Below are 21,570 nucleotides of genomic sequence, written 5' to 3'. Positions count from 1 at the left end.
GTCTTGATTGCTCCACATTGGCCAAGGCGTCCGTGGTTTGCTGACCTTGTGGACCTCTCGCCTCCATGGAGAATTCCTATGGACTGAGTGGTCCTCAGTCAGGGCAACCTCCTACATCCCGACCCGAAGTGGCTCCAGCTATCCGCTTGGCACTTGAGTGGGAAGGTTTAGCCAGGCAATCGTATTCGTCCGGGGCGATCTCGATGATTCAAGCATTGAGACGCCCCTCGACGAATAGGATCTATGATCTAGGAGGGGATTCTGCAAGTGGTGTTTTATGCAAAAGTTGGAACCACTTTCGGTCACTATTCGAAACATTCTTGATTATTTGTTGGAAGGTTTGAACAAGGGTTTGTCATCCAGCACTATCCACAGGCAACTAGTGGCCCTTTCAACGATTCTTTCTTGCGACAATTCTAGTCCCTTGTCACAACATCCGGCGATTAGTGCTTTTCTAAAGGGAGCGGTCAACACCAGACCTCCCGTGGTACATCACTACCCATCTTGGGACTTAACCAAGGTGCTGCAGGCTTTGATAGAATCTCCGTTTGAACCTCTCAGTTTATGCTCTCTCCACATCTTGTCTTTAAAGATGGCATTTCTAGTGGCTATTACCTCAGCTAGAAGGATTATGGAATTAGCCGCGCTTTCCGTCAGGGAGGATTTGTGCACCTTTTTCGAAGACAGGGTGGTCCTTAGACTGGACCATTCATTTATTCCAAAGGTTAACACTATTTTTCACAGGTCTCAGGAATTAATCCTTCCCAATTTCTGTCCCAATCCCACACACAGGTTGGAACGTCAGTGGCATAAGTTAGACGTACGCAAGGCTCTGAGTTACTATGTGAAGCGTACTTCATCCTTCCGTAAGTCGGAGTCCCTATTTGTATCTTTCCAATCTTCGGCCATGGGGAAGAAGGTTTCTTCTTCAACCATAGGTAGGTGGATTAGGGCTTGTATAACTCGAGCCTATTCTTCTCAGTCAATCCCTGTTCCTTCGCACATTACGGCTCACTCGACATGCAGCGCTACCGCGTCGGCTGCGTGGTCCATGCAGGCTTCGGTGGAGGAGATTTGCAGAGCTGCAACGTGGTCTTCTCCTTCGGCGTTTTTCAGACATTACCGTGTAGATGCCTTTGCGGCGGCTGATGCTGCGTTTGGCAGGCATGTACTTCAACAGGTTGTTTCTTCTCAAGGTTCACGAGCCTAGACTCTCCCTCCTGAGGGGACATGAGGGCTTTGGTATGTCCCATCCAGTGGATTCTATAGTCATCCTGCTGGAGAAGGGGCGTTGTCTTACCTGAATGCCTTTTCTCAGCAGGATGATGTAGAATGCACACCCTCCCGTGTAGGTAGTCTAGGCAGGTGTTATGACAAATGGAGCCATGGTGTTGAATTCGTCAGCTGCTTCACCTCGTCAAAACTGGGAGACATGCCCAAAGGAGAGCCGTGGCCAAAGTTCTGACCTAGTCTGCTGAGCATGAAGGCTGTAATAACCCATCCAGTGGATTCTACATCATCCTGCTGAGAAAAGGCATTCAGGTAAGACAACGCCCCTTTTCTGCACTTGCTAAAGCAGTGCTTTATCGGGCCAGGGAGCGAGTATGTGGGCATCAACCACTTTGGAAAAAAGTATTATCGAATCCTACAACACAAAAATTGGGCAGGTTAGAACATTAAAGAGACAAGAATTGTGAAAGCTGTGAATCTAAATACCAGTATGAATCTGGAGCCATTCCAACAGAGTGGGAAGCATGGATGAAGAAAAGAAGAAACAATCCACCTACACTTGAGAAAAATAGCTTTATACATGTAGTGCTCACTTAGTGACCACAACTGGGACATAGATAAGGAATAAAGAAAGGATAAAGGAAAAGACGAAATTGGGGCAAGGAGGAAAACATCAGCAAACAAGAGCGCAGTAAATGAACTACTGCACGTGGAGTCAGAGGCAGCCAGCAGCAGAGAAGGAGAGAGCCAACTCAAGAGCACAGCTAAGCAGCTCAATGCTGGGCGAAAAAAAGGCAACTGAGAGCAGCGAACTGGCAGCTGAAGAGCAGACAATGGAGACTGCTGAAGACAGGGAACTGACATTTAACGGTTGGCCATTTGACTCTTATACTTGCAAGAGAAATTAACTGTTCAAAGGGACGCTTTGCAAGAAACTTCATCCAAGCTGTGAGAGGCCCAGCTGCACCTGAGAGGCCTACCCAAGGGACTGGAAGCCCATTGAAGAGGAACCAGAGGCCCCTCCCATCTGACAGAGTGGCTGCGCAGGATCATAAAGGGGACATTGGAGGACTTCTAGGCCAACGGAGGCCTACCTGAAAGGCCCAGTGGCCCAGCAACCCAACCCAGTCCAATGAAGCGGAGACCAGCATAGCAAACCAGGCCACGCAATGCGCCAGCAGTTCGAATGGTGGAGAGGAGGTGGTCAAAGGCAGCGCAACGCAGCGGACCAATGAGATGGCTGGGGGAAGTGAAAAGGAGGCGGCTGACGGCAACGTGAAGCAGGAGACCAGTGAGGCGGCTGGGAGCAGTGCAGAGACGGCGGGTGGCAGCAACTCAGAGATGGCGGGTGGCAGCAACAGCGGACTGGGAAGCCCGCAGGCAGTGGTGAGCGAACTGGAGGCCTGGAGGTGACAGTATTCTTTTCTGTGGATCAGAAGGCCCACAGGTGGAGGCGAGGCAGCAGCAGCAGACTGGGAGGCCTGCAGGTGGCAGCAAAGCAGAGGCAGACTGGAGGCCTGCAGGTGGCGAGGCAGAACTATAGTGACGGCAAAGCAGAGGAGGACTTGACCGGCAGCCCAAAAATACCAGGTCAAACATCGGGGACAGAGCAGTGGCTAGAGGCAACTGAGGGCAATCAGAAAGACCAGCTGAGCACAGAAAGGCAGTCAGCAAACCAAGGGAAGAGGACAGAGATAAATAAGCAGCAAATCAAGAAAAGGAAGGATAGGGATGAATTTCTAGGCAGAGAGCAGAAAGCCAAAAGCAAATTCCTTGTTGAGGAGAAAGCAGCCCTTCCCTTCGTTAAATAGCCTTATCCTAACAGTAACCCTTAACCTCAATATAAATTGTAATTTTTCTTCTCTCAAAACCAAAGGGCATACTACCTCATACTTCATATACACCAAAATAACAAGGCACAAAGAAGCATAAAAAGGCAGAAAAAAGGACAGCAAAATAGGCATAATTACCTAGTAAAGAGAAGCTAGAAACAAAGCCAACAGTAAAGGACATCCACCAACTAAAAAGAGGGACTATCAAACATCAAACTCATGGAACAGGTGATACTATGTGGTATGCAATACATGTTCCATGTATGCAATGATGCCCAAAGAACACCCAAACTATACATGCATTAGATGCAAATTATGTGAAGTACTACAGAAAAAGGTTAGGAATGTAGAGGCAACCTTAGCCAAATCCCAACATACAAAAGAAAGCTCCACACAAACTGAACCAAATAACGAACAAATAACTCTCAATGGGCTTGACCCTATCGATAAACCCTTGGAGGAAGACAAATGAAGGTATGTCATACACAGAAGGAAACACAATACCCAAAGAAAGAAACAGCATACAACAAACAAACCCCTTCTGCCCAAATCCTACCCAACCAGAAGAAACCCCATTAAAACTGAACAATTGATTTCTCCCCTTAGATGGAAAGAAGCAGACCCACAACCTTCCCTCAAAGAATACATGTAGACACCTAGCAAAGAAGCAACTTCAAATATTCCTTAAAAAGCCATATTAACAAACACACCTGAGATAAACAGAAAAGCACCCAGACTGCAGCCCCCCCCCCCAAAAGGAAAGGCGAGTGTTGGTAATAGGAGATTCTATCCTCAAAGGAACAGAACCATCCATCTGCAGACCAGACATACAATTCAGGGAGGTATGCTGTCTCCCTGGAGCAAAAATCAAAGATGTGGCTGAGAACCTAACCAAAATAATTAGGCCCACAGATTACTACCCGCTCCTCCTCCTCCACATTGGGACAAAGGACACAACAAACAATCTGAGTACAATAGTGTAAGATTACAAACAACTAGGCAATAAAGTTAGGAAGCTAGGAGCACAAGTAATGTTCTCATCAGTACTCCCAACAAAAGGCCAACACCCATTGAAAGAAAAAAGAATTTTAGAAATAATCCATTGGTTAAATGGTTGGTGTTGCCAAGAAAACTTTGGTTTCCTGGATCATGGACTGTATGTCCTGTACGAAGGACTCTTGGCAAGAGATGGGCTACACCTCACGAAAACAGACAAAAATGTTCTTGGAAAAAGACTGGCCCAAATCACCAGGAGAGCTTTAAACTAAAACTGAGGGGGGAGGGTGACCACTCTCTAGAATCTCTAGAACCCAAAACCAATCACAAATCCCAAGCAAACAAATCAAACAATGAGGTAGGTAGTGATGAAAAAAAAAAGAAAAATTTAAACAACAATCAGGAGATACAGGAAACACACCCATGGACAGGCATAAAGTCTCAAATGCTTATATACAAACACTCAAAGCTTGGGGAACAAACAGGGCGAACTAGAAGCAATAGTATACGAGGGAGGGTATGACATAGTTGGCATAACAGAAACCTGGTGGACGAAACCCATGACTGGAATGTACTGATGGATGGATACAAATTGTTCAAAAGAAACAGATCTACAAAAAAAAGGAGGGAGTTGCACTATATGTAAGAGAATGCTACATAACCGCTGAAATGTATATGATCAAAGATAAAATCTCTCCAGAAAGTATATGGCTGAATATAAAAGAGAAAAAAAGTACCACAGGTGTATATTAAAGGCCACCCAACCAATCAGAAGAAATAGATGAACTCTTTGCCAACTAGTTAACAAATGCATGTAGGAAGCATACCACATTAGTAATGGGAGACTTCAACTATCCAGATATCAACTGGGAGATAAACTGCAGTGAGCAGAAGATCAAACAGATTCCTAACCAACCTAGCTGACAACTTTGTCACCCCAAAGATGGAGGAGGGAACTAGACGTAAAGCTATACTGGACTTAATCCTTACAAATAGAGAAGAAGTGATAGAGTGAATTGAAATTGCCTGAACCTTGGGTGAAAGTGACCACGTCATACTGGAATTTAATATAATGAAAACACTAGCAATAGAAAATAATTCAACCAATGTCTTAAACTTCAAAAGAGCCGACTTTAACAAACTCAGAGAGAACCTAGGAAAGATCCCATGGATGAAAATCCTAAAGGGGAAAACAACGCAAGAAGCATGGGAAACATTGAAAAATGTGATCACAAAAGCCCAGATCATTGAGAAAGAAAAACAAGAAATCCAAGAAAAAACCAGCATGACTGCACAAAGATCTCTCTAACAAACTGAAAGACAAAAAGGACAAATAGAAAAAATGGAAAGAGGGGCACATAACTAAGACTGATTATCAACAGACAGCCAAAACATGCAAAGATAATGTCAGGAAATCAAAGGCTCAAACGAACAAAGATTTGCAATATAAATCAAGGACAATAAGAAAAAAGTCAGGCAACAGGGAGAAAGCAGAGCTGCTTAACTCATACTTCGCATCAGTCTCCACACAAACAGAAACTATAGCCCAACATACCAAAGAAACCATTGCAAAAAATATACTAGAAACAAACATTAAAATAAGCAAGAAAATGGTAAGAGAATACCTATCCAACTTTGACAAATATAAATCACCAGGACCCGACAGACTACATTCCAGGGTTTTGAAAGACCTGGCAGATGTTATTTGAGAACCACTGCACCACATCTTTCATAAAGCCTGGAGCACAGGGGAAGTACCTGAGGATTGGAAAAGGGCTACTGTGGTCCCCATCTTCAAGAAAGGAAAAAAAACAGACTCAGGAAACTACAGACTAATCAGTTTAACATCAATACCTGGGAAGATCCTAGAAAAGATTATCAAAAAACAGATCTGTGAACAACTAGAAGCAAGCAAAGTCATAACTCGTAGCCAGCACAGGTTTGTTAAAAACATATCATGCCAAACCAATCTTATCTCATTCTTTGATAAAGTGACTAAACTAGTAGACCAGCAAAGCGCAGTGGACGTAGTATACTTAGATTTCAGTAAAGCATTTGACAAAATAGACCACAACCTTCTCCTTGGTAAGCTAGGAAAGGTGGAATAGACAACATCATCACTAGATGGATCTGTAGCTGGCTGACAAACTGTACTCAATGAGTAGTCCTTAATGGCACTACATCCACATGGAGAAAAGTAAGCAGTGGGTACCACAAGGTTCTGTCTTACACCATATGATAGCCATGTTTTGGTATCTGAGGGACTGCCACAATGCAGAGAGGGCCAGGTTGTTCACCAAAGCACCAGAGGGAAGGTCGAGAAACAATGGTTGGAAACTGATAAAGAGAGAATTAAGAAGAAACTTCCTGACAGTGAGGACAATTAACCAGCAAAACAGCTTGCCTTCAGAAATCGTGGGCACTCCATCACTGGAGATTTTAAAAAAAGACTAGACATTCACCTTCTGAGACAGTATAGGTTCTTCTGCTTGAATGGGGGCTGGACTAGAAGATCTCCAAGGTCCCTTCCAGCTCTATTCTGTTTTACAAAATCAGATTATGGAGTATACTGGACATAAGCAATACACTTTAGGTGTTACTGTCTCCTATCACCCCCAGACAGAACCATCTAGTTGCATTAAAAACAAGTTAAGGGGACCTCCGGTTGCGGCATGTGCAGTTGTGCGGCAAGCTCCGTCTCTTCACTGGCTGCTTTTCCTCCGCCAGTAGACTCTTAATCGGATCGAAAAGTCGCCCTGGAGGAGTGACCACCATCGAGGAGGCCCTCGTTGACTGCAGAAGGGTGGCAGCTCCTTCCGCGGTCCGAGCTTGCTCCTTAGAGCCGTCGGAGAAAAGATCGGCCAGTAAAATGGCCGATCATCCAGCTGCACCAGCCGAAAATCAGAAGAACAGCTAAGCATGAAGAACCATCATGGAGAAATTCGGGTGAGACCTTTCCTTCCCTCTCTTAGCCCCAACTATTTTCCTGTAAAAAGCCTCTGAATGATTTCCCTGCCCTAAGAGAGCGGCGTTTGTTTACTTGGGAAAAAAAGCTTTGAATAAAACTATAAAACAGTAAATTTTTATTGGATATTTAATTTTGGGGATATTTTGGGGCCCTGAAAAAATCCTTATCATAGAACATTATTATTATTATTTTAGCTACTATGCTGGAGATATTTGCTTTTTTTTCTATTTTCCTAATGAGATAAAAAAATTAACTGGGGGAAAAAAGATTTTACAGCCTACTGAGGATATCTTGTGGTAAAAAGTATTACTGCAATTGTACTTTCTCTTGGTGTTTGAAGATGGATTTGACCTTCAAATATAATAAAAGGGAAAAGATAAAGGCCTTGAAGCAGCTGTGGGCTGAATTTGCTTACTAGAAATTGTAGAGATGGATATTTGTTGACTTCTAATAAATATAGTTTCTACTAAAGGCTATTTTATCATGGAAATGGAGGAATCTTACCCAGAGCTTGATTATGAGCTTATATTGGAAAAAATCGTGGAAGCTACAGGTACATGAAATCTTGGAGAAAAATTAAAGATAATTTTGCAGAACAAAATGAATTTCAATTTTTAATGGACCAACCTATAGGCTAAGGAACAATAAAGGAGGAACAGACTAGCTTTAAAGAGGCTAGTGTAACAGTGCACACAATTTAAAGAGATGGAGGAAGAAGCTACTGATCAATTGAGCTCTAGAAAAACGCTTGACTTAAAATCTCAAACTGAGACTCTAATTGATCATTCCACAAGTCAACTAATCACTATAGAAGAGGATATTTCACAAGCCTATGTCCAAATTATGGAGAACTCTGATGATCAAAGAATGACTTCAACTGAAATACTTGCAGTCTTAAAAACAACAGGAACTGACTTTCAGATGTGATCTATTGAAAGCCGTGATAATCTGGATAATCAACTAGTAACTACAACATGGAACAAAATTGACTATACTATCCAGATGATACTGGAAGAAAGGGAAGAGAATTACCTGTACTCAAATACTGAGATTTGAGGATACAGATGCGGTATTATGGAAACCGGCCTGGCACAGAAAGAAAGCTAGAGTTTGATTTAAAAATGTGATTTAAAATTTTACTTAATGGGTTAAAAAGGCTTTAGAGATCTGGACTGATTTAACAATTAACTGAGTATGTGAAGTTAGCAAGATGATATTTTGGGTAACAATATGCTTGTTTTAGATATGATAATTATTTGGACGAGATTTAAATCTTACCTAATGGGCTGAAATCATTTTTTTTATAGAAATAGATTCACTGATAGATTATATATTTAAAATAGAGTAGAGTAATATTTTTATTTTAAGAAGGATAACTATTTTGTAGTGGAAGAAGAAATAAGAGAGATTTGTGATAAGAGAAGAATTGGTACTAATCAATGTCTTATTAGAGTAAGAATTAGAATATATCTGGAAATATTAGAATGTTATTGTCAGAATATTATGTCTGTTATAGAAGGGATATCCGAAGTGCTAATAATATGTTTATTTAAGATTAAATTGGATTATGGTAATTGTAAATTAGTAAAGCTTAAAAACAGGATTTGGATTTACATAGATGTAATGTAGAAACGGATTAACCTAAATATGTTATACTATTTGAGGGAAATAGAGAGGGAACATTTAATGAATTAATTTGAGTTATATATATATATGACTTTGTCTTTGGATGATATAAAAATTAAAAAACTAATAAAACTTCTTTATAAAAAAAAAGTTAAGGGCTTCCATTGATCCCTCCTCCCCCTCTCTCTCTCGCATATACACACACACACACGCTAGGTGAGCAAAGAATTTACTTAAGGCTAAGAAGATAATAATAGAGAAGGAAAATAATGTAAATTAAAAAAACTCTTAGAAAAAAAACTTCTTGTATAGTTTAATTTTCAACAGGAATATGCAGGAGAGAAGTCAAAAATCCAGTCTGAAGTTCAGAGAGCCAAGTCAGGTTTGTCAGCAAGTTGAAAGGTCAGAGTTTCACAATCAGGATTCACAAGGATGATATCAGACACGAGGTGGCGCAGCAGTTAGAGTGCAGTACTGCAGGCCACTTTAGCTGACTGTGTTCAGCAGGTCAGCGGTTCAAATCTCACCGGCTCAAGGTTGACTCAGCCTTCATCCTTCCGGGGTAGGTAAAATGAGGACCCAGATTGTTGGGGGCAATGTAAATATATATATACATTGCTTACTGGTGTACACTGCTTAGAGAGTGCTTGCACTTAAAGCGGTATATAAGTCTCATAAATAAATAAATAAAATAAACGAAACAGGCCAGATCTGCCTCTTAAATCAGGCTACTAACTTTAATTAGGTTAGTTATTCCTTTGCTTGGCATGGAGATTGAGCATCTTTATTTTCCTTTCTACCCTACTCACCAGGTCTGAGATCTTGAGGGCTATGCCTTGTCATTTGACTGCTCCAGCTGTTTTGATAGTACCTATTTTGATCAACGTCAAAGTGATTCCTGCTTGTTTTTCTCACAAGGTTGATATTCCACAGTTTCAGCTGGAGTAGCTTCTTCAGAGTCAGAATCAGACAGTTTTAGTTATCCAGAAAGGGCATGAGTTCAAAGAGCTGGTGGCTGAGTTCATAGCCAGAAAGAGTCTCCCGACTCCCTCAGGCCCAACTGATTCAAACTGTTCCCAGACATAGGACCTTTAACAAAGCCAGTGTCCAACTTAGAATAAATGTGAGCAACTGTCTGACAGATGCTGAGCAAATTCTTCTGTATAGTCTTATAAGATGATCTTCCTTATCCAAGAGGTCATGTATCACATAAAACAAGGCCATCAGACGGCTATCTGCACATGTAATAAGAAGTATTGTCCCTTCCTTGCCCTTACTGCCATTAGGTCCTCATAGTAGTTCTAATCTATAATAGATTGAGTTCATCCTTCACTGTGCTGGTATCTCTGGAGATTTCTTCTTTTTTTCCATCTCTGTTAGCTCTTCTGTGAAAGAGGGAATGATGGGAGCTAGAAGAGAGGAAAGATCAACTAGGCATGATCTGATCTAAGACCTTGGTGAGCCTCTTGTTCCAAGTGGCAACCAAGGCTTCAGGCAGACCAACAGGAATAGCCCCTGGTTCCCTCTGAAATCCATTAGGGTTCATTTATCACTGAGGACTAACCAGTTTAAATCCTACCTGCTTGCAGTGGACAGTAGTGAAAGGAAAACCAGATAAGTAGATGACCATTGTCCTGGGTTGGAATTTGGATGACCTAGAATAGGCTCATGGCTGTCATGATAGCCATGAAACCCTGAGTTGCCTCAGACCTTACCTCCAGAAAATATTTCTTGAAGACCCTCAAAATCATATGTCTGGGAAATTCCAGCATTGTTGGCAGAAAATCCTGTAACTGGGGACTGTCCATCTTATCCCCTTGTATTTTGCAATAAGATTTAAAGAGACATTAAGCAGTTCTGGAGTTTCCCTCCATGATATATAAAAAAAAAACTGGTGGAAGATAATAAACTTGTGAACATTTGACAGATAGGATTTTGGTGCATAGTACCAAGAGGTCACTGTCAGCTCTTTGTTTTCTCTCTGGGTAGAAAGTGTGGAGGTATTTACAATAGTTAGCTATTCAATCAGAATAGAAATCTGATAACAAAGGCCCAGCAAGGAATTAGAGGCAAAGGACAAAATATTTTTCTATATTTTTTTATAATTTATATTTATAAATTAGCACAAGGAGAGGATTATATGTCTATCATTACCATCACATTTTTGGAATGCTGTGTTGAAAATTTCAAGTTTAAAGACTGTGAAACTTGATAAAATTGTTATGTATTTAACTTTAAAAAAAATACAGGACGTTGAAAAGGCAAAGATTCAACTTGCTGAAATACCTCCAACTATTCCAGACTGGCAGTTCCCTTTATCAGCAGGTGTGGAAGAGGTACCAAAGAAAGTCAAGAAAGCCTCAAAAGGGAAAGTTAAAGGAGATGATTTAAAAGAGGTACCTATTAGTGGAACAGAAAAAACAACCCCCAAATTACAAAAAATCGACACAGGAAAAACAAGTGAAATGCTTCCTCGAAAAAGTCAGGAACTTTCTAAACAAAAAGGATCAGCTGGTGTTACGGAAAAGCTTTTAAAACACCCTTCCCAATCTGAGGATACTGATAAAAAAAAGGAAGAATCTGGGAAAATAAAAACTGAGATGGTAAGCAATGCTGTTGCTAATGCTTTGCACCAAATGAATCTGAGCTAGCAAAATACAATAGTTTCCGACTTACAATCATATGTTTAGTGACTATTCAAAGTTGCAAGGACTTTGAAAAAAGTGATTTAACCATTTTCCACACTTGACTACAGCATCCCCTGGTTACATGATCAAAATTCAGACACTTGACAGCCGGTTCATATTTATGATTGTTGCAGCGTCCTGAAGTCATCTGATCACCTTTTAGGACCTCCTGACGAGCAAAGTCAGTGGGGAAGCCAGATTCACTTAACAGCCGTATTAATAACTGTGGTGGTTCACTTAACAACTATGATAAGAAAGGCTGTAAAATTGGGTAAAAGTCACTTAACAACTGTATCACTTAGTGGGGCTCAATTATGGTTGTAAGTTGAGAACTACTTTTAAAAAAAGGAACTTTGTTTAGGACTCTATTTTGAACCTGCATTTCAGCTTTAAGGCATATCAGTCATTAGGTTTCTAATCTAAGTCTTTGTATTCCAAAATTTAGAGGATGATATCTGAGCAAAATTTGATGTCATGTTAACCAAGAGATCATACAGGATGTTAGCTAATAGGGCCATGTTTCTGTTCAGAAGAAATAGCTTAGATAGTAACTTCCTTTATTAGTCAGAGAATAAGACCAATTTATTAATGATCCACCCTTCAGATTAATAGATTGTGACACTGTGTTCTACATTGGTTTACAAGGATTTTTTTTTTCCAAATATATACAGTAATAACATTGCTTAGATCCCAGAGGCTACTTATAAGTTTTCCAAATTAGCAGTGGACAGTTGCATTTAGGCAAAAGTTTCAAAAGCATTTTTTTCTGATTCAGAATGTTTATTTTACTTACTAAGAAGCTCTAGAGAATGAACCAAGAGATATCCATAGGGCTTCAGACATAAAAGTAGAAGTATATCTGACTAGTTGTGTTAGAATTTATGATTGGGTCTACACTATGATGATAAAAGTCATGAAACACCAGTATTTCTATGTTCTTTATTACATCTTATCACATTACACATGACCTTATTGGGAAAGGATAGATGGGATGAATATTTAAAAGACTGCCGTGAAGAATTTTCTAAGAATCTGGAAAATAAAACTACTTAGGTCCATTCTGAGACTGATGTTGGACAAGACCAAATATTTGTTGAGACTACATCTTGCAAGGTTATTTTGGATAGGTTTGATTCTTTTATTCCAAAGAAAATTGGTGCTGCAATGTGGAGTCTCTCTTTACATTCAGAAAATTTTTCTTTGCAATATGTCAGGAAAAACACTTAAAATTACCCAAGTTGCTTTTCACCATATCCTTTGCATGTTAATATTAATAACTTAGATTATAATCTGTTCTGCCATACATTTGATTGTATTTTGAAACTTCCAATGTCCCCTGAATCTCAGCAGGAGAAAATGTAAACATTAAGTTTCCTTTCTAAGAAAAAGGAAGAAAAGAAATTCTTTTTTCAAATATCTAAAAAATAAAAATTTAAAATTATTTACAATCTTGAATATTTTGATTCATCATTTTCCAAAAACACTTAAATAGGGAAGAAAGTTCAATTCTTAACAATATACAAATAAAGGCTCACATTAATTTGTTCACAAATAATCAATATATAGGATTCATAATTAATATTCTTTGCCAAAATGAAATCTGAAGATAGAATCATAGGACTAGAAGGTACCTTGGTGATTTTCTAGTCTAAGCCCCTTTTCAAGGCAAAAGAATTTATATCTTCGGACAAATGGTATCAAATAATCTTAGAATATTCACTTTGATGAGGCTTTGATAATAGTTCATAAGTAGATATGATACATTAAGGTAAAGGAAATTTTCCAAGCTTCTTCTATGCAAATATGCAGAAATTGATTATATATTTTTTTCGAAGGTTGATTTCAAAGATGTGGCAAAACGTAAGGATTCTTCTGAAATGAAGAAGCGACGTTTAAAGGGGTAAATATTAAATACTGATAATGTAGTAAAATAGTATCATGAAAAATCATATATTTCAGTAATGAACAACTCCTTTAGAATCTTTTCCAGCTAGAACTACGTTTTCACCTCATGCCTAAGAAATATCATATATAATTTAGTTCAGTATACAGGTGTGGTTCTTAACTTTCAATAATAATAGCATTTTTGCTATTGAAATATTTTTCAAATCACTTTACGGGCTGATAGTACAAAAGTACAGAATTTTATCCCTGAAGTTATACCTTTTTTCCAACTGCACATTTTTATCAAGTGTGATCTCCTCAGAGTTAAGTTGACAAGTTTAAGTTTTTCAGTAATACTGTTACTGTATGTTTAATGTAGTTAAACAATACATTCATGTCTTTAGATATAAATTTATCAATTCCCTTCTCAGCACATAATGATAAAAATACAGATATTAAACTAAACTGGGACAACCAAAGAGCAAGTCCAAATCATGGATATGAAAGTTATTTCAATTTTATTACATTCAAATATAAAAAATTGACATATCTTAAAAATTGTTGGTGTGTCCAATAATATAAAAATTGTTTTTGATGAATTTGTTTAGATAATATACTGTATTAAACATTTTTATTCCATGCTTGTAAGTTGTCAATCCTAAAACAATTCTTCAGTTGTTTAAATAGTTAAATAGCAGATATGGATTCTGTAAAAACTTATATAAATACTGAATAATTTAACAGTTTTAGATGCTGCCTATGTACAAGATCAACACTGAGCTTAATCAGCAAACACTTTCCTTAAATATATTACATTCAATGTTTAAAAAAATTAAAATATATTTTGATAATGGCTTAAAATCTTTAATTTAATTTAATGGTCCTGTTAATTTTTACTAAAGATATAGTTACATAATATTTTAGATTTTGGTCTTTATATATAACATATAGTATGAATTTAATATTTTATATTGGAGAGTTTGATAATTTTTTTATACAGCTTTGCTATTTCATTTTATTTGGAAATACAGTAATAGCAACTTTCATTTTATTGGGAAATAATAGTTATTAAGTTCCTTATAGATTTGAACTTTCTATATTGCTCTCAGTCTTTTGTTTGTAACACGATTTAAGATGAATGAATTCTAAAACTATTTTTTTTATAGTACAATGGATCTGAAAATTATTGTCTCTTTCATTATGCAGTTTGGGGTTTTTTATGTTAAGCTAATGTTTGTCTTTACAATGAATTCTGCTCTGATATTTTTGTGAACTTAGAACAATTCTGATATACACCTTTGTAGGTTGGTCTTTTCAATTTAAAAAAACTGGAAATTTTCAAAATCTCTTCTTTTTATCCATGGATCAATTCAGTGCTCACTTCACTTTTGATGTTTCTCTTAGCTGGTGATAGTTTCACACAGAGTAAGTCAATATTGGGATTGGAAGGGCTATTGCTATAGATTAAGGTGATATGTAAAAAAATAATAATTATCCTATTATTTAGATATATATCTGTTAGTGCGCTTGGTTTATAGTTTGGAAATTTCTTTTCCTTAGTGATGTCTTCATACTTTTTAATTAAAAATAAATATGGGGTTGTTATCAAAATGCAGATAATTGTTTGGGCTTTTCAAACAATTTTGTTTTTTTTCTTGAGATATACTTCCTTGTAAGATCTTGATTTTGAGTGTTTTTTTCTGGACCTGGAGAGTTAAAAGAGCATAGAAGCTCTATATATTTATTAGATTTATATCCTGTCTTTATTTTGTACAATTCCAGAAATCATCCTGCTTCCCTATCTCCCCCTCCAACAATCCTGTAAAGTGGATTGGGTTGAGTGAAAAATAACTGGCCTTCAAACTGACTTTCATGCCTAAGGGGGGGGGGGCTAGAATTCGTGATCTCATATTTCTAGTTCAGCACCTAAATCACATTACTAAATTGATTCTGTTAGTGTACAGTAGCATGCAGATAACATTTTAAAATCTTAATCATTTATTGGGATTTAGCGTTATAATTCCCAGATTTTAAATTCTGAAGACATCAACATCAAGGATTTCATTTTCATAGAATTAATACTGGGCTGTTATTGTGTTTATATATCAATAGATCATTCTTTAGGCTTGATAATTTCTGCTGGACAAATTTAGATGGAATTTATTTATTCCACTTTTACAGACAAATCATGACATCATATATTTTAGACTCTAACTCTGAGCCTATACAGAACTAGAAGACCACTGTAGTTTGGAAATTGATCAATCCAATCTTTTCTGATGGTTTCTAAGGGATGTCTAGAAACCTAGTCTTATTAAAGTGAATTTGTAGAGAATCTTTTGAATGGAGATGATAATCAATATAAATTTTCTCAAGCATGTACACCTAGGCTTCACTTAATGATTGCTTTGTCTGGTCCTGAAAATTACAGTTGCATTGAAAAAATAACTTTATGACCAGTCCTTACAGTTATGTCTCTCATAGCATCTCCAAGGTCACGTGATTGAGATTCAGGCAGTTCATAACTGGTGGTTGTTTATAATCATTGTAATTTCGTCCAGTCACATGATTATAATTTGTGTGTTTCACAATTGGTTTCTGACAAGCTGAATCAGTGGAAAAACCAGCAACAACACAAGTCATACATCTCTCTTGATGTGACATCTCTTTTGATGACTATTGATTTGCTTAATGACTGCAGTGGAAGAAATGTTACAACTCTGTTGTGGTCATGTGATGTCTCATTATCTTTGCAATGAAGTTGCTAGTCCTAAATGTGTTTTTTTAAGTGAGGACTATCTGAAATCATATTTCTTCACTGTTTCAGGAAGTTGAAGCAATAAAATGCTAGGTAATAGTTGCATAAATACAAATGAAGATGGATGAAACATACACTAAAGTTTAGGTTAGAGCTTTTATACTATGGTGATGGCTGTTGAAATAATTAAGAACGTGGCTGTTCAATGGAGTTGTTTTAAGTGATATCATGCTTGGCATGCACAACCTTTTATGTTGAATAGAGGGAATATCTTATGAACATTGTAACTTGTTTATAAAACATTTGTTAATAACATTGCCTATATCTGCAACTTAATTGATAGCATAATTGAAGGACGTTAATATACAACCAACTATTCAATCTGATACAGATTAAGATGTTTGGGGGAGAAATGTGGATTGCTATGTTGATTTCTTGGTGAAGTTGAAAAGAACCAATGTCCATAGTGTCTTTTGATGGATGAATGTGAATGAAATTGAACATTCTTCAGAGTGACATTATGATTTCTTATCTATAGAACAACTTATTTCACTATTTTTTTCTGGTCACATTTACCATTTTTTTTCTATACCAAACTGTATCTGTCTATAATCCTCTGGAAATGAAAAATCACTGCTGAAAAATCAGGTAGCATTTTGGCATGCTTATGGAACTTTCCAGAAATACAGAAGTACATTATTGTAAATTAAAATTTAAAAATAGAGTCTGAAACTATAGCTTCTGATATGCTGGAAAATATTGATTGAAGGAACTAAAACATTAAATAAAATAAGAAAATAAAAGAATTAATTAAATTGCCAGATCTTATATAAAAACTTATTCTGAAAAAGAAAAAATGTGTTTTGTGGTTTCATGTTTCTTATATGATATAAGGAAGCTATATGATGTCCAAGAGCAAACTTGATGTAATGATTGAAGTCACTGGGCTTGAAACTAGGTGTTCTATCCATTTTAGTCGTGCCTTAGGCATGAAGCCAGCTAGATGACTTGGATTCAGTTGCTCTCTCTTGCTTGCCTTACAAAGAAGGCAACTGCAAACTTCTTTTGAAATACTATATGTTGCCAAGAATCAAGATTGGCTTGAAGACATATAAAGAGATACTTACTTTCAGGCCCCAACTATAGAACAATAAAAGCTCAATTTAAAATATTCTGAGGCAAGATCTTGGGAGCCTGGGAAAATATCCCCTTGATTTTTCACTAAGTAAACTTGTGTAACCCTATGAGCTACTATTTCAGTTTGGGGATATTGTGTAATCTTAACTATGGGACTTCAGTTGATATTTAGAGTATTCCCTAATAGGAATGTCTTGTCAATCAAAACAAGGAAAGATTTTATGGTAGATCTCATTATACAAGAAAATGAAACAATTTTTCTATAAATGGTATTTCTTGGAGAGATATTCCATCCCAATTTGTTTAAGCACAATTATAATTGTTAATAACACATCAGAATAATCTATTAAAATTAATCCCGGATTGCTCTTTAGGTCCTAAAAGAATTCCTGAAAATCTTTGAAGAATGATTTCCAAACTTCCACGAGGAATGAAATAAAACCAATACAAGGATGCCGAGTCTTGCTGATGAATAAATAAGATGTTTTGAGCTCCAATATCTTCTGCAGTTTTATTAGACATTACTGAAACACTGTTAGAAAACTTTTGTTTTGAAAAAAGATTGTTTGCATTTTTGTTCTTTTTTTAGGCTTTATTCATTCATAATACATTTAAATATATATTGGCTGCTTTGGTTGAATTACATTTTCAAAATGGCTCTGATATAAAATATTTAAAATTATAGTGAATAACATCTAAAACTAGCATATTGATTTGGCAGCACAGTCCTAGCAGATTGGCAGGGAAGAATCAGTCTTTCTTGTATGCGTGTTTGTGTATAGGAGGAAAAAGAATCCTCCATAGTAAGGATTGGAACAATTAAATTTAGATAATTTCTGAACTGATTTAAGCATTTTAAATACTATGATTCATGGAGGTTCACCAAACATACTTGGGATGTAGTAGTAGCTTCAGAGGGCAGCAAAGAGGTAGGGGAGTCCTGTCTCTGATATTTTTCTCTTATGTTGGTCTTACTTCAGTTTGACAAGGGAATAATTAATATATGCTGTGTTTCTGCTAAGAAATAATAGAAATATGTCCTGGAAGTTTCTTTAAAAGCTGATCTAAAAAGTACTTCACTCTTTGCATTTTAAAAATTTACTATTTAGTACAAAGACTCCATTAGTTTTAAGAAGGGTGATTAGAGCTTTGGCTGCTAAGGGTAAGTTATTCCCCATTTAATCATATTTTTGTTAATCATTTGAAATTACTATTGTTACACTATTATCCAATTATGTTCTTTAAAATCTGATTAACATTATTTTGGCCTAATCCAGCCAAAATTAAGAATGTTAGGCACATATAGATACATAATAAAGAATTAAAATATGTCTTTTTATATTTAGTCTAACATTTTTAAAGGAGATTGATTAATTTCCTTTTTCTCACTTCAGATATATAGGGAAATATGTATGTATATGTGTATGTATTTATGCATTCATTCATTCATTCATTATTCATTCATTCAAAATCAATCAGTCAATTTCTGTAGTTCCCCCATTCAACCAAGTTACTCTGGGTGGCTTACACTTCTAAAAGATTCTAAAATTATGCAATACCAAGTTATTTTGCCTCTTACACAGTGTTAGATCTTCTTTCTTTATCTTTGTTTCATGATGGCAGGAAATGAGAAATGGATTTTTAAGTCGGATTTGGGATTTGTATAAAGTTAGAAAAAGTTTGAAATACAACATTATTTTTGGAAAATGATTGCAGAAAACAAGAGAAGTATATTTAAACTAAACTTCTAAACTATAAATCAATTCATTTAAAATCAGGAACAAACTGCTCAAACAGTTACATACATATACAGTACATATACATATACATTCTGTCTATTTATTTATCTGCCTGCCTGCCTGCCTGCCTACCTACCTACCTACCTACCTACCTACCTACCTACCTACCTACCTACCTACCTACCTACCTACCTATTGTGTAGTGATTGGGTAGTTATCACATAAAGGATTACTCAAGTGTTGAAATTAGATGATATATAACATAAATACCATTATGCCTGCAAAGGAATAAATGGAGACAGTTATATTACATTCAAATTTCATTGTTAACTGTAGAATAAGGTTTTTCATATTATTCCTTTGGGGTATATTTCTATATTTGTATATGAACAGGTTAAATTCTCTCTCTTTCAATTATGCATTATAAAAAAGGAAAATATAGTACTTATACACACATGACAATTAAAAACAGTGCAGTATGTTGTTTTTCACTTTCAATTAACACAATATAAATGCATGCAGAAATATTTGACACAATTTTGTTAAATAATTTCAATAATTAAGAATTTTAGCTTGCTCTTTGCCTAATGAACAATCTTAACCTTCTTCTCATTATTGATTGCTGGAGGGGTCTGTGATCTTTTGGAGGAACCTTCTTGTACCTGAGAGGAGCATTGGCAGCTGAATAAGACTGTACTACTGTTAATGTTCTCCTGCATCCACTGAGAACTTCACATGCAAAAAGTAACAAAACTGGTGGTAACGAAATGAAGGAGCTTAAATGGGGTGTTATGTGTAGATGTTTGCATTAGCTCTGTTAAATCAAAACTGCTTTAGCTTTAGTCTTCTCAGGGGAAACTTCACTTTGCGCCATTGCTTTCATTGGAGACATTTAAATTGATAAAATCCGTAAAAAAAACCTCCCTTTCATTGCAACTACCAACACTAACTTTCATCCTTTGTGGCACAAAATATTAGTGCTTTGAAAGCGATAAAATATCTGTTGTAGAAGTTCTGATTGACTCCTGTGCTCTCTGCAGCTACGAACTTTGGGAACTAACTGAAGGAATTCAAGACTGCTGGCTATAATCTTTCCTAGGAAATAATTGCTTTTTATTATACTTAAAGCGCAGGGAAAGACATATCTATAGAAGAAAAGCAGCAATTGCCTGATTCTGCAAAAGATGAGGAAAAAATATTGCCAGTGATTTTAGATAAACATGTAGAAATGCTTCCACCAGACTCAAAAAGCCTTAGAGAAGAAATTACTATACCTCCTCAACTTAATATGGAAGAACGTGTGCCAAATACTAAACAGAAAAGTTTGCAAGTTACTCCAGAATTCAAAATGAAGGACACAGCTGAATTTAAGGTAATTATCAAAGACTTTGGAAAAAAAAGATTTTAGTTGTCATATTAGCTTGTTGTTAGTTGCGTAGTCGCATCCAACCCATCGTGACCCCATGGACAATGTTCCTCCAGGCCTTCCTGTCCTCTACCATCTTCTGGAGTCCATTTCATATTAGCTAGATATAATCTTATAAGGACAAGTGCCACTGTTTCTATACATAGGTTTATACATGTATTACTGAAACATTGCAAAGCATTAATGAAAGATTAGGAATTATGCAATTTTTTCAGATTAATCTATATGCAGAAAGCACATACATGAAAACTGTTGAATTTTTCAGAATATTTTAAGCATTAGGTACTTGTAATCATTTTATAATATCTCTTTTTTTAAAAAGAAAATAGTAGAACATAGATGGAGGTGAACATCATGTGTTTTCCTGTTAGTGTTATTATGATCTAATTTTGTACATCAAGCTGCCAGAAAGAGGAAGATAGAATCCCCAAAAATTAATTCAACTCTTGCTTCTATATAGTTTTTCTGTATCATACATAGCAATAACAATCTTTCTGCAGAGCCATGTAAGAATATTCTGGAGTACTAAAGAGTTTTTGGCATGAAACATACATAAACACTACAAGCATGCATACTTTCTGCTAATTTCCTGCATTAGCTTTAATGTCTGGGTACACTCCAGTAACCCTTGTTCCTTTATTTTTCCTTAATGAAGGACTTTTCTTCAAATTTTATAATTTAATATACATTTCCCCTTGTGTTAATATATGTTTTATTATTACATGGTTTATTAGGTTTCTTGTGTGGCCACTAGGATAATTACATTAAAAGTGTCTTTTAGAACGTTTATTACAGCAATCAGTAGGCATTGTCTTTTCTCATGCCTTTGTCACATTGTGCAATTTTATTTATTTTATTCATTTATCATATGTCTAACTGCCCTTCCAATGCAAGTGCATCTTTATTATTAGTGCATCACAAAGATTTCGTTCTTAAACTCTGCTTTCTCTTTAGACAAATCTTTAATCTTTTACAATTATTTGTCCTTTTTAAAAAAATTCTGTAGGGACAAATTTTGAGGTAATGCCACTGATTTCCTGTGTCATGGGTCCGACAGACAGAGACAAATAAAGCAGGACTCCGAGGCTTGGAAATTCCTCATAGAACATGTTTATTAGTTACAAAGTATCGGCACATCAAAAGTGAAACCAAGTCTGAAGACACATGTAACCATTCCCCAATACAAAGTTAAGAAATCCCAGCCCTAAAGCTATGCAAGCAACTATGTTCCCCAATACATCTTCTTGGTGGGCTTTTCATGAAATGCCTAGCCTGCAGTCTCAGGAG

General features: G+C 36.6%; 1 protein-coding gene across 13 annotated transcripts in view; it reads left to right on the top strand.

Annotated features, from left to right (window-relative positions):
• CCDC7 (coiled-coil domain containing 7) overlaps positions 1–21,570 on the top strand; it is a 325,715-nt gene that overhangs the window by 82,154 nt on the left and 221,991 nt on the right. For 12 of the 13 annotated variants that reach the window (XM_039344074.1, XM_039344070.1, XM_039344073.1 and 9 more), the window contains 3 exons: positions 10,902–11,255; positions 13,175–13,239; positions 19,986–20,229. In XM_039344074.1, the coding sequence (XP_039200008.1) occupies positions 10,902–11,255; positions 13,175–13,239; positions 19,986–20,229 (663 nt within the window). The remainder of the gene's footprint in view (positions 1–10,901; positions 11,256–13,174; positions 13,240–19,985; positions 20,230–21,570) is intronic. The other variant, XM_039344077.1, reaches the window with a different exon arrangement.

This window comes from Crotalus tigris, unplaced genomic scaffold (genome assembly GCF_016545835.1).
Source record: "Crotalus tigris isolate CLP2741 ecotype Arizona unplaced genomic scaffold, ASM1654583v1 scf7180000017890.1996003, whole genome shotgun sequence".
In the NCBI taxonomy this organism is placed as follows: Eukaryota; Metazoa; Chordata; class Lepidosauria; order Squamata; family Viperidae; genus Crotalus; species Crotalus tigris.
The sequence above is the reverse complement of the archived record's forward strand: the minus strand, read 5'-3'. Positions and strand labels throughout refer to the sequence as shown.